The sequence below is a fragment of the Cladophialophora bantiana genome (genome assembly GCF_000835475.1).
Source record: "Cladophialophora bantiana CBS 173.52 unplaced genomic scaffold supercont1.29, whole genome shotgun sequence".
Classification (NCBI taxonomy): Eukaryota; Fungi; Ascomycota; class Eurotiomycetes; order Chaetothyriales; family Herpotrichiellaceae; genus Cladophialophora; species Cladophialophora bantiana.
The window spans coordinates 9,482-22,698 of NW_015971603.1; the positions used below are offsets into that span (position 1 = coordinate 9,482).

A 13,217-nucleotide genomic window follows, 5' to 3' on the forward strand; every position below is an offset into this window, starting at 1 on the left:
CCCTAACCCTAACCCTAACCCTAACCCTAACCCTAACCCTAACCCTAACCCTAACCCTAACCCTAACCCTAACCCTAACCCTAACCCTAACCCTATTATCTTATAATATATAAATTATTCTCTTTATTTATAATATATATTTTCACTATAATCTTTACTATAGTGTCGCTATATTTTTTACTTATTAACGGTGCGATATTAATATAATTTATTAGCTATATATTTAAAATCTTCTTAAAAGTATACCCTATGAATAAATGAGTTATCGTTAGATAGATGAGTGATATACGTAATTATATTCTACGTAACTATCTAACTTTTCATCTCTTTCGCTAGCTCGTCTATAACGTTATATTTTCTCTTAAGATATTTACGTAGATATATACCGAGTGTATAGTGACTTTAGTACTTAGTGTAGAGAATTACTCTATACTATATAAGTACGCATAGCTAGCGAATTAGCGATGTGAGCGATGTATTCGGAGTAATTTATCTAGCCGGTAGAGATCTTTCACTCATTACCGATCTTCGTCGAAGCGATAATAACTTTAAATTCCGCCTAGATAGAGGGAAAAATATACACTTTAAACTATAGCTATAAAAACGATGAAAACTAATGTGGTGATGGCGAAATAACGAAGTGTAGTATTAAGTACTCGATAGAAAAGTAAGATAGGAATGACTAAGTAAATTTTATTAGCGTACGGTGCACCCGTATACGGAAGACCCTAGGGCAACGCTAAGACCGTATTTCTATATGTACGGGTCACCCGTATATACCAGAATAATGATAGAAGTAATCGCACGACTTATCTTATATAGTCTAAACTTAGTTTTAGACGGTATAATTCTAATTTAAACTAATTCTCTTTTAACGATAAAAAGTACTAAGTATATACTTATGTAATTAGCTTCTTTATACTATAAATTTCGTTTAATCGTTAAAAGAAACGATTTATAGTAGTAGATAATAAAATAAAGAATAAAAAATTAATAATATTATTTTTTAAACTTATTAAAGAATAACTTTAATTATAATAAAGATTAACTAAGATATAGAATATTAATATCGTAAATTACGATAACTTTAATTACTTTAAAAAATAATTAAGATTAATTTAATTAATTTAAGTTTAAATTTTAATTAATTAAAATAAGAGTTTTAATCGATTCTAATAAAAGAGAGTAAAATATTTAAATAAAAATAAAATATAAGAAAAAGTTAATAAAAAGAGAGAGATAATAATAAAAGTATAACGAAAGAAAACTATTTAAAGAGAAATATAATAATTTATTACGATATAGAATTAACGATCGTATTATTAACTTTAGATAAATTTATAAGAATCTAATTTATATTATATTATATCGTTAATATATATATAATTAGTTTAATCTTAATGTAATCTAACGTATAGAATAACGGTGAATTATATTATCGCGCTATAACGCGAGATATTAGTCTATTTAGCTAATATATTATTCTTCGTCGCGCGTAGCGAAGAAATATAGACTTCTAATGGTCCGTATACATCTCGGCGAGAAATCACTGTGGACGCTCGCCTAGTGATTAATAAAGTGGATCCATTATAGACGCGAGCGTCGAGAGAATATTGGATCCATTTTATGCTTCACGGTGCGTTCAACGAGGCCGTGGCTCCGGTCCGGGGACGACGGATGAAGACGGTCTACCAATAATCATATCTAGAAAGATAAAGTCGTGAAGAAGTATAATCCCCGTGGAACTCGGTTACGCTGGCTCACCCGGCCGAATGTCGATTCTCTTTTAGTCACTGGAGGTGAATTCATGAAAGACGTGGATGCGAGTCCATCCGCTAGACTCGGTTCTCGAGCTTAAGCTTATTTCTCCATGCTTAGTGAGGAGCTCTTAGAAGGCTCTATGTAAAACCGAAGGACACTCTATCTCCAGCGCCTCCCCCCCTTCCCATAATTCAATGCGATCTGCAGCTCTACCTCCTAACCTCCTAAGGTGTGAAGAAGATATTTATGCGCCGTATGCTGAAGCGGAATAATAGGTCTGTGCTCTGCTACCACTGCCACCGGGGAAGACCCACATCGCCGACGCCATAAATCTCGGGCCGTAGGAGCTCGATGATTGTCGACTCTAACTCGGCTCGAGGAAACACCGCCCATAACTACTCCGTAAATGGATCCTCTAAGTTCTCCGGACGAACTATCGACCGATCATCGCCTTAGTCCAACTCCATCTGATCCAACTTCATCCCTATATCCTCGGGACCCACGACGGTGGTCTCGGGCGAACTGAAACCGACATCATCTCCTTCCTCTGTGATTTCAGTCTCTTCCATGGAAGAATCTCGTTGAGTATCATTAGCCGAACGGAGATCGTCACCTTTCATATGAATGTCACCCTCGGCCGGTGAAGATTCTCGGGGCGCATCGTTGGCCGGACCGACATCATCACCATCTATGCTCCTCTCGCCCTCGACCGGTGAAGGATCTCGGGGGGCATCGTTGGCCGAACCGACATCACCACCAGCCTTCGCTTTAGCGCGGACGAGGGGGAGATAGGGGTCTTCGTACCCGAAGTTATAACAGGGGACGAGGGCCACCCGGGTGATGGCCTCACCATCTTCGGGGCTTACCCATGTATCGATGTTAGGGTCGTACAGGAAAGGGCTGTTCGGATCCATGAGGTAACCGGTCTCGGGACAAAAAACCCAGGTTGACTTAGGATCGATCTCATTATCCGTTGCGGTCTGGTAGAACTTCTGGGTCTCGGGGTCATACCGCGCAGTCACTTCGTCCCAGTTAAGGGTGGTACCGCGCCGCAATAACTCATCGGCCGAATCGGGGTCACTGATGAATAAAGTCGGCCCGTCTTTATGCTTAGTGGGTGTCTGAGGCGGAGGAGCACGATCTATATGAGAAGAGTTAGAGTTAGTATGGTGAGGGGAGAGAGGAGGGAGAGTCTATGGAATGGATCCAACGGGGGAAGGAAAGGAATGCATCCATTCCATGAACCACGATGACTGAACTTACCAGGGAGACTGATGATGGGATTGCGCTTCCGGGCGGTGAAGTGGGTCGATACGATGTCCGAGGCTTAGTGCCGTCTGGAAGGGGTTCGAGCGAATACACCATCGATCCTCTTGAGTGGAATTTCTAACGTCTTGTTGCGCCAGTCAAGACGAGAACAACGCTGCCCCAAGAGTTTTCGAATATACTCCTCGGCTTGCTGAATGTAGCTGGAGTCCCGAATGTCTTTGATTAATTTATGGGCATCGTGCCCGGACAGGTTCTTGGTGGCCAGTAGCATGCGCTCGCGGGCTTCTGCATCGACCACCCGATTCTCCATATGCGCCTCCCCGGCGAGTTGGCCCAGCATCTTGGCTGTCGCGTTGGAATACAACCACTGATCGTACGTACCGAGGACACACACGGTCCACACGTACTGAACATGCTCCTGGCCGAGCCGATGGATCCGGCCGATCATTTGGACCACCGTGTTGATGTTGTCGGGCATATCGAAGATGACCAACTTGTGACAGGCCCCTTGGATGTTGAGCCCCAGGGCGGACGAACGGCTGTTCAGCAGGAGGAAAAGGACGGGGTCGGTGGGATCGTTCCATTTGGCGAGAATGGAGCTCCGCTCCGCGGCTATGGTGTCGGGCCAGATGACATAGTAGCCGACTCCCAGGTTGTACAGGAAGGCATCGGGACCCCACTGTGTATGAGGCCAGTTGACCATGAAAACCGTTTTACCCTTGAAGTTGCCATTTTCGTCTCCGAACATGGACATGTGGACATGCTTAGCCAAATATCGGAGCTTGACAGACTCCCCGGCGTGATATGCGCAGGCCCCGAGGCGGTCTAGGTAATTCGGGAGGGAGGGGCTGGGTCGCGTGGCGTAGAAATAGTCGCTAAACCCATGGTCGTCGGCGTTGTCAGTCCACTCCCGGGCCTGGGCGGCCCCTTGTCCCTTTCGCCGCAAGAGCAAGGTGTTAAACCGAATATCAAAGGTGGCCAAACACAAATGACGATGGATTGCCATGTCACGCAAACCCCCGGCGCTGATGGTGGGTTTCTTGGTGGGTTTGCCGGTCTCACTGCCCCCTTTGACCAGGTGTTTCGAGAAGGTCGACCAGATCTTCACGAATTCACTGGCCTCCCACCGGGATGGCCGGAGTTCCACACCGGCGATGTGAAAAATGGGGACATTGACGCCGGGCAGATAGTACTCGCTGTTGTCCAACCAGATCTGCGATGCCATGGTCCAGCGAAGTTGAATCCGGGACAAAATAGGGCGAAGAACGAGGCTGGTAGTGGTGGCACTGTCGAGCTTACCCCGATTGATGAGCGCAGCGAAGGTGCGGGGATTGAATAGGAACAGCGGCCAGTCCTTGTACTTCTTCTGGTACTTCTCACACTGGGTCATCCATTGTAGCAGTGTGGACTGGCGATACACCATTTCCGGATCGGAGGGGAGCACAAAGGCGTCCAGACTGTCGAGGTTAGACTCCCATTGTGGTTGCCAAAAGAGATAGAGGTATCCCAATAAATCTAAGATTCGGTTCATCATAGGAGTGGCGGTAACCACCCACTTCTTCGGGGCATATAGCTTGTCAATGGCGATCGAATTGAGGGTTCTGCAATTCTTAAGCCGATGACCCTCGTCACAAATCACACGGTGGAATAACCCCGCGAACCGGGAAGTGAAAACAGTGTAGTCTTCGTTCTCAGCCATATCATCATCATTAGGCTTATCAAACTCGAGCGCGCTCTGTTGCTTGGCTTCGAGTTCTTAGGTGAGTTTGCGAATCTTGCGAAGATCCTGTTCTTTGAGCTCGACTTCCTTGAGGGTCGGGAGAAAGGCTAGGCGCTGCGCATCAGTGACATCGTTAACATCGCCGGGCATGGTGGCGATAGAGTCTTCATCTGTAGGGGAGAGGATGTGAGTAGGTGGTCTATGGAATGGATCCAATGGAGAAGAGACAGTCAATGGATCCATGCGATGGACCACAATGACACGGAGGTGCTGGGGAATCCGGGGGTGAAGGGGGGAGTCTTAGGAAGAGGAATGCTTACCTTTCTCAGGTTGACCGGCGGCGGCACGAAACTTGTCCTCCATCGACTTCTTACAGCTGGTCAAGGTGCGCTGTGCATAGGTTTCGTATGCACACCAGACAACGCCAAACGCGGACATTGGGTCATTAGGCGGGAAAGCTCTCTCGATTTCTCGTCGGGCGAGCTTACCATCGGACGGAAGCATGATCTGTCGTAGAGTCTCATCCACATTCGTGCTCAATGTACGGTCGGTGCCATAGAAGATGCGCAAGTTCAAAAGGCCCTTCCCTTCTTTCGCACTGCACCAGTGCTTCAGCCATTCAATGTACCAACTGTCCAGTGCGGTGGGCGGGGCGACAACAAATGTGGGACGAAAGTCCAATTTGGGGGCGGGTGGCTCGGGTTGACCTGCTGTCTTGGCCTCCTCACAGTGATTCAGGTGCTGTTGCCAGATGCGGAGCTTCATCATGGCCGCATGGTAGATAAGACAGTAGCACTGGGACGTTTTACCAAGGCCACAGTCCGCCGCCAGAATCCCACCTCCCAGAGGTGAGTCCTCCATCTGCATCTGCCAGGCCGTCCCAATGACCTGGTGGTGTTTCGGAACGAACTTGGCCGGATCATCTTTGTGTTGTGGGTGGACGTAGATGCCCGGTCCAAGGTTGTTATAGTCCTCACTGATGCCCAGGAGCCGTGCGGCAGTTCGGTATCCAGGGGCTGGTGCCGACACCACGGCGATTTTGGCCCGGAGGTCCCAGAATTCGTCCTCGATCCGCTGGATGGAGCGCTTCATGGGACTTTGGTACTCCTCTGGAAGGACCCGCTCAGCCATGGAGGTATTCTCACTCAAATGGGCGGCATCGCCCACTTAGCTGGTGGAAAATGCATCGTGGGCAATGTGGCAATGATCGATTAAGGTCTGAAGGAAGACTTTCAGGGTATCTTCGTCAATGGGCGCACGTACGTTGGCGCCGGTGGGAGATTTGGACTTAGGCTACCGAAGACAACCATGGTTAGCAGGGCCGGTGAGCCAGTGAGGAGGAAGGGGACGTGGATTGGATCCAACGGGAGAATGGCTCTGGATGAGCGAGGTGGTCTATAGAATGGATCCAGTGGGCGGGAGACTTAGTGGATCCATTCTATAGACCGTTCGTGGAAGATGTAGCCAGGGGAGAGGGGAGAGGATCCATTCTAGAGACCGCGCTGGGAGTTGACTTACCTTCTTAGAGAGCTTCTTGGTCATGTCAGTGAGCAGGTCATCATCGGCCACCAGCTTATCTAAAGTATCCTCGGTGATCTTCATATCGGCTATGTTTAGGCGTTCAGTCGCATCTAGGCTATCTAAGTCCTGGTCCCGCCATAAGATAGCCATCTCGGACTTAAGGTTCTGGATGTCCAGTTCTTTTCCAGAGGACAATGGGTCACTCTGGAGCAGTTGAACCTCTCGCTCGGTGAGGTAGCGGACAGGGGCAGGTTTCTTCCTGCCGAACTTAGGGAAGGCCTGCTTTTCATAGCAGGTGATGGCATACCGCAGCAGGGAGAAGGCGCGATGAAAGTCATTGGCAGTGGCCAGACCCCAGCGCACTTGTCCGGGCTGCTCCTTCTCGAAGGATTCGGGAAAGTAGGCTCGGAATCTTTTGATGATTTTGTAGGTTTGGGCGACGTACGCCACTTTGGGAAAGGTCTGTTTATTGGTTCGGGGGGCGCCACGGAACTTCTCAAAGCATGGGTCATTGTCAAAGTCTAGTTGGTCTCGGGTTGACACTTCAGCGAGCTTCTGCCAGGAGGCGTGAGCTTTGTCGCCCTTGGAGATTTCCTTCACGATGTGGTCGAAGGAAAATGTCGAGTTTGCCTTGACTTCCGGTACACCAAAGCCCTGCTTCTTGAGAGTGATGAAGTGTGTCACAGTTGCTTTCATCTGCTGGAGGAGCAGTAGGAGTTCGTGGGTGTCGCTCAGCTTAAGGTACCCAGCCAGGAAGCTCTGGTTGCGCTGCATAGTGCGGTCGGGCTCGATGCAGGTGTACCCGCAGAAGTGTTTGGCCAGGTCGCGCACGAGCTTATCGCGGTCTTCAAAGGGGAAGTCATCCTCGCCCTTAGCGTCTTGCAATGCCTTCTGTTTACACCGCTATCGAGCGACAGCCTTGGAGATAGTGTCCACCGGGCCAGTCCGATCCTCGGTTTCCGAATCAGTGGACTCATGGTCGCTGGAGTCTACAATGCGTGCAGCGGACTTAGTAGGCCTCGCACGTTTCTTGGGTTTAGGTGCCTTTGTGGGTTTCTCGACTGCTGCTTAGGGGGGGTCCGACTCATCCGATAGATCGCTGAACTCGATCGGCGCCTGGTCGGCTTGGGTCAGTGCCAGGCGCTCGGCCTCCAGATCAGCCACGATCTTCTTAGTGTCCCGGTACTGCTGCTTAAGCCGGGCCTCCTGGTCTTTATTGGAGGCGGTGCGCGGGAGGTTCTACCATTCCTGCTTTAATCGGGCAGTAAGGTCTTTCCCTTCCTCGAGTTCTTTATTCACCACCGCTAGATCCCGCTTAGGCCGCTTCTGCGGCGGGGGTGACATGGAAGTCGAGCCTAGTCTCTTCTTTCTCACCATGGTTGGAGCGGCCTACCGGTAGATCTGAAGAAGGTTAGTTAAGTGGTCTATGGAATGAATCCATCGGGCTTGCGGTTTAGGTAGGAGATAGGTAAAACGGTCTATGGAATGGATCCACTGAGCTTAGGGACATGGGCAGAGAAGAGCTAAGTGGTTCATGGAATGAATCCACTGAGCTTAGGGACATGGGCAGAGGAGAGCTAAGTAGTTCATGGAATGGATCCACTGAGCTTAGGGACATAGACAGAGGAGAGCTAAGTGGTTCATAGAATGAATCTACTGGGCTTAGGGGCATGGGTAGAAGAGAGGTAAGTGGTTCATGGAATGGATCCAATGGTGGATCGCTCACCTCTCGCTCAGATTTGAATCTGCTTTCACCCGAAGATTGGCTCGCCGACGTGGATCCGGCCTCGCGAGGCGAAAAAGAGTGTGACGATCGGGCCAAGGAGAGGGAGAGTTGGAGTTGGATTGTCTTGATGAAATGGAACAAATTTCGGCGTGAAACGGGTCGGTTTGGACAAATTCAACAACGATGGCGTTGATAAAAGTGATTGAGAAGGAAGATAAGTGTGAAAATGAACGAGAGAGCAACAACAACAGAACTCGCCAAGGAGGGTGCACTTGACTATCAATGTGAGGAAAGAGTGAATTCTACTAGACCTCTTAGAATTCATTGGATCCATTCCATAGATCACTTCGTCAGTATTCAGCCTTCGGCGGTCCGATGGATTCATTCCAGAGACCACCAACATGCGAAGTCTCTCTGCTGATCAAGATGGGTTGGATTGGGGACTAGCTATATATATCTCCCCCTGCGCCTCGAGACAATGTAGTCGGTAAACATGGTGTAATGGGAGAAGTTTGAAGTGGTGGATAGCGTTATGATTGGCTGGGGCGCCGACCCTAGACTATGGTTCTTCTTACATAGTCCTGGGGGACTATCCTTCATAGAATGCACAATCAACTAAGTTATCAACAGAGAGGACTTCCCCTAGTTGAGTGTGCGTGTTGGGAAGAGGCTATACCCACCGCCGTACGAGTTAATACCCATGGCTAGTAGCCTCGCCCCAGTTCAATGGCAGTATCGACACTTTACGCTTAAGGCGGAGGATGTATGAATGCACGACAAGAATATATAGAATAGCTAGAATCTTTCTAGTACAAGAGATGGTGACCTCGACCTCCGAAGTCGATAGCGGTAGGTTTAGCACTAACCCTTTTCGGTATACCGGTGGGCCTAGACACGGTTAGTATGGATTTCCATATGCCAAGCCCACTACATAATTCCCACGACACCTCTACTCGAAGATCCCATGTTTTAAGGGAACGAGGCCATTATATGAGTGGTGTAAACGGATATATTGAATGATCCTGGTTTTATCTTAGTTGAGCGGTCCTTTCTCGGCCAAGGCGTAGATGCTATGAGGGCTATAGGGGCCATCACGCAGGACACGAAGGTGACGTGCTAAAGTAGTCTCTGGAATGGATCCAATCCGTGAACCATGACATTCATGCATTGGATCCAATCCATAGACCACTTCATTTCCTTTCTAGTCCCTATACTATTAGTGATTAATGGTATCTATGTGCGCGCAGCCTCTCAATACTCTGCCCTTTAGTTCCGCCACCGACGTCTATGTATTATTACACGGGGCTTTCCTCAAGACTGTCTCTCGCCTGGTCAATGCGACGTTGCTGTGTCGCGATCCACTCGGCCCACTGTTCGGGCGACCATGAAATCCACTCGGGAAGGTCAGCGGGCCACCCGGCACGATAGCGATGGTTCATCTATTTATTCCGGAAGCCGAGCCACTGCCACGCCCTAAGGGGGACTCGGTGTAAATGCTCGGGGAGAGGTACTTCGTCGACCTCGTGGCGATTAACGTCTATGGCGTACCACATCCGTCCTATGTTTTTTGTTTTTTGGGTTAAACCATGCCGGTGAGGGTATGGCAGAAGCCAATGCCATTTAAAGAGATACCGCGCGTGGATACGCAGGAAATATCTGCGATGTTCAATTCGGTCGAATGGCGCATGTGTCAAGCGATTGTACGTACGGCGATAAAGCGTACGGTAGGGTTTTTGGTCCTAATGCTGACGCACAAACTGGTCGTCCCAATTAAAGAGGTACTCGACGAGGCTAAGCGGTTCTTTAAAATCGGACTTGTTGCCGGTCACTGTGTGGATACGCCGGTCCAACATAATCTGACGGAAATATTGATAGTAGAAGGGCTGGGGGTTTCGGAGTGCCTCTTCCACGTGCTCGGGCTTAATTTCGCGCTCGACCGAGCGCAAGGTGTCGATCCGAAACTGCTCGAGGCAGATGTGCGCCATCCACTGTAGGAGACGCCTCGCCACGGGGGTATGGCGTACGTTCTCTTCGAGGAGGCGAAGGGCGAGGTCTAGTCGCCGTTCGTGGTCAAAGAAGTCTCGTACCGATCCCCCCCGGCGTAGGTACACCCCCTATAGAGCCCGATTACTAAACGAGACTAGGTCAGTGATATTAGCATAAAACTCCAATCGGGTCCAATCGATGCGAGGTTCCACCCAACAGTACCCGTAGCGAGGGAGGGTGTTGCAAAATCCCAGGCCAATCTAACTGCGACGGCGAGGGATCACTCCCTCCGCCGCTGCCGCGTCCCCTCGTAGTTCTTCTTCTGGAAGGTCACGCCGACTATACTAGAGAGCGGGTTCCCGCGAGAGTTGCCGAGCGCCTAGGGCAAAGCGGAGACAGCGAAGAAACATGGCCATCATCTTAGTCTGCTCCCAGGTTATCGCCTCTGGGGTCGCTCGGGCGTGAACGACTTCAAATCCTAACGCGAAGCGATTGACGTGGTGACGAAGGAACTAGAAGTATGTCTGGGTGGGGATGGTCTAAACATACGGGGGGTGACCCTAGATAGAACGAACCGGTGCCGATGGAGGCTGTTGCGTGCGCAGGGTGTTCATCATGGCGACGGCACACTCATAGGTAATGCGAGCCTCCTGGCGAATACCATAGCTCTTCCGCCGATTATTATGGAGAGTAATTCGTATTCGGTACCGACTCTAGGTATAGGCCCGGCGTAAGACTCGCCTCTCTCGAGGACGGCCCCCGGCCACGGCGCGCGCTGTTCTACTCACTAAGGGGTCCACCGCCAGCTCTTCCATCGCGTCGTGGTCAAAAGGCATTCGTTTATTGACATCGAATACCTCCTTCACCGAATTGTAGTTCTGGATGTATCGGACACCTCCGCGATAAAGGCGCGACCGTTTTGGCGGGACACTGGTGACCGAGACGGCGTCACGGAGCATGGACTGTATGTAGAAGCGGGCTCCGGCGCCATGGTGCGACGGCGTCCTCTGTTCTTCCTGGTAGAGCCAGTCGATGTAGGATTCGAGACAACAACGTCGCCAGAGATAGGTGGTGGGTACGTCGGGTGTCTGAGAGTCGGTGGGCGGGCGAGGGACGCAAATCTCCTGCCCCAAGTCGAGGTAGAACCGATCTTGATCGATGTATTCCCACCGTAGAACTCTTTGGATCCAGTCATGCCACTGTTGAAGCGCGTCGAGAACGGTGGTGGTCGAGTCACTCTGGGTCTTAAATGCTAGCTTAGTTCCTTTAGCGCAAAAGAAGATCTGGGGGTCACGGAAATCCTGTAATCCTTCCTGTGTCTCGATTCGGTCGACGATGGCGCTCCACAGTGGCTGGAGGAGGTGTGGCTAAAGGGTATAGTGGATCGTCTGGGCACTCTGGTAGCTCGTGGTGGTCGCTTGACGGCCCTCGATCTGCGCCGCTACGGAGTTTGCCTGCGCTTGACGGAGTGACGCGGGAAGATGTTGTAGTATATGGGAGGGTGCGATTGACTCGAGGGCTGGGAGAAAGATTCGGTTAAACCATCGTTTTAGTTGGTGCTGTGTTAGACCGATAAAGCGACCATCGACCGGGATGTAGGGAAAGAGAAAGTACACCTCGATGTCCCGAGCGCCGAAAAGTCGAGCGGCGAAGAAGTGAGGAATGTCGCGTAAGAGGGTCTGAATAGCGCGAGGACGTACTGACTCATGGTCTTCCTGGCTAAGTTCATAATGATTCTCTTGCGTCGATGGCTCATGATATGTTGTAGTCGTGATATGGACATCAGCCGTCATGTTTTTCCGGACCTGAGGCGCGAGCTCGACATTTAATCCTTCACGGGCAAAGGCGAGGGATGTAGCAAAGCCCAGAAAACTATCAACATTAGAGGATATCTCAGGGTCCGTCGGTGGAGTTATATGCGTATGAAGACAGACATAACGTGGGTAGGGATGATCGATACTCGTACCACATATTGTTTCTTCCCATTGTGCTGCCGAAGGAGCAAAATCCGCTCTAGCTTGATCTGGTGTTAGTAGTTGATCGACATCGTGATCTGGCCGTAATACGGAGGGAAAGTTAGCTCGTGGGAAGCACGAGGAGAGGTCGTGATGCGCCTGGTCTCCCACTAGATCCTCATGCTCTTGTTTAAGGCGAATATGCTTCTCGGGCGTACAGCCGTAATGACCGTCTAAATGATACTGAGAGAGGAGCTTCTGTACCGTAAATGGAACCCAGTCTTGATTATCATCATCTCTCTCACTGTCTTCACTATTATAGTGTAGACTATCCTCCTCTTCATCTTCCTCCTCTTCATCTTCCTCCTCTTCATCTTCCTCCTCTTCATCTTCCTCCTCTTCATCTTCCTCCTCTTCATCTTCCTTCTCTTCATCTTCCTCCTCTTCATCTTCCTCCTCTTTCTCCGTCGATTCTAGTACCTCGATATTATCGGAATTAGTTAGATTAATAGGAATATTAGAGCTAGAGATGTAGTTAAAATCATTTAGATCGTTAGAATCGTAGGGAATATTCGGCGTCGCTATTCTAGTAGAGTGAAGAGGAGAGAAGGTTTCGATAGGCGTATATATTGACATTGAGGATGTCGTTGGAAGACGAGATATTTGCATAGAGAGAGCCCTCTCGGAAGAAGTGTGACTTAATATATCGACCCGAGAAGTAGTCTCTACGACTGATCTTTTAATGTCATAATTCTTCTCATCACGATTATTATTCTGGTCGAATCGGAATTGTGATATAGAATCTTTATTACTCCGAGAATGTGGAGGAAGCTGAGTAGTTGATCGGTGAACGTAAGGAAGTGCGGAGGGTGTAGAGGTAATGGAGACGGGGGAGAGATGACTTGACGATTGTGGCCCGCCAGATTGTGGGCGAGGAGAGACAAAATAGTGATGAATCTGCCGTTGATGAAGAGAAGGTGTCTGCGGCCGACGACATGGTGTAGCGAGGGGATTCTGAATTCGTTGATGGCCTTGGCCTTTCTCTTGACTTCGAAAAAGAGGTGGTTGAGGTAGTGTAGCTCTTTGTCTAGTATTATTAAGAGATAAACGTTATAGTATAGGGATAATATTACCTATGAGAAGGGTGAGGTTGACGTAGCTGACTAGAATTAGTATAGAGTGTATGATGCTCATTGATATTAAGGGCAGTGAGTTGTCGTGTGGCATCTTCGACGTCACGAATAAAGTCATAACTCTCTAGTCGTAATCCTACGGCCGG

The 13,217-nt window shown here is 49.3% G+C and overlaps 5 protein-coding genes across 5 annotated transcripts; all 5 read right to left on the reverse strand.

Moving 5' to 3' along the window:
• Positions 1-2,213: 2,213 nt before the first annotated feature.
• On the reverse strand, positions 2,214-4,729 carry Z519_12390 (uncharacterized protein; the record flags this gene model as incomplete). The annotated part of the gene is made up of 2 exons (XM_016770096.1): positions 2,214-2,902; positions 3,124-4,729. 2 exons carry the CDS (start codon positions 4,727-4,729, stop codon positions 2,214-2,216), a joined length of 2,295 nt encoding a protein of 764 aa, XP_016613594.1.
• A 57-nt stretch (positions 4,730-4,786) lies between these two features.
• Positions 4,787-5,881, reverse strand: Z519_12391 (uncharacterized protein; the record flags this gene model as incomplete). Its single annotated transcript, XM_016770097.1, has 2 exons — positions 4,787-4,920; positions 5,071-5,881. 2 exons carry the CDS (start codon positions 5,879-5,881, stop codon positions 4,787-4,789), a joined length of 945 nt encoding a protein of 314 aa, XP_016613595.1.
• Positions 5,882-5,917: 36 nt separating this feature from the next.
• On the reverse strand, positions 5,918-7,045 carry Z519_12392 (uncharacterized protein; the record flags this gene model as incomplete). The annotated part of the gene is made up of 2 exons (XM_016770098.1): positions 5,918-6,043; positions 6,269-7,045. 2 exons carry the CDS (start codon positions 7,043-7,045, stop codon positions 5,918-5,920), a joined length of 903 nt encoding a protein of 300 aa, XP_016613596.1.
• Positions 7,046-9,292: 2,247 nt separating this feature from the next.
• On the reverse strand, positions 9,293-9,982 carry Z519_12393 (uncharacterized protein; the record flags this gene model as incomplete). Its single annotated transcript, XM_016770099.1, has 2 exons — positions 9,293-9,436; positions 9,752-9,982. 2 exons carry the CDS (start codon positions 9,980-9,982, stop codon positions 9,293-9,295), a joined length of 375 nt encoding a protein of 124 aa, XP_016613597.1.
• Positions 9,983-11,350: 1,368 nt separating this feature from the next.
• On the reverse strand, positions 11,351-12,574 carry Z519_12394 (uncharacterized protein; the record flags this gene model as incomplete). Its single annotated transcript, XM_016770100.1, has 1 exon — positions 11,351-12,574. The coding sequence occupies one exon, from the start codon at positions 12,572-12,574 to the stop codon at positions 11,351-11,353; it is 1,224 nt and encodes a 407-aa protein (XP_016613598.1).
• Positions 12,575-13,217: the final 643 nt, after the last annotated feature.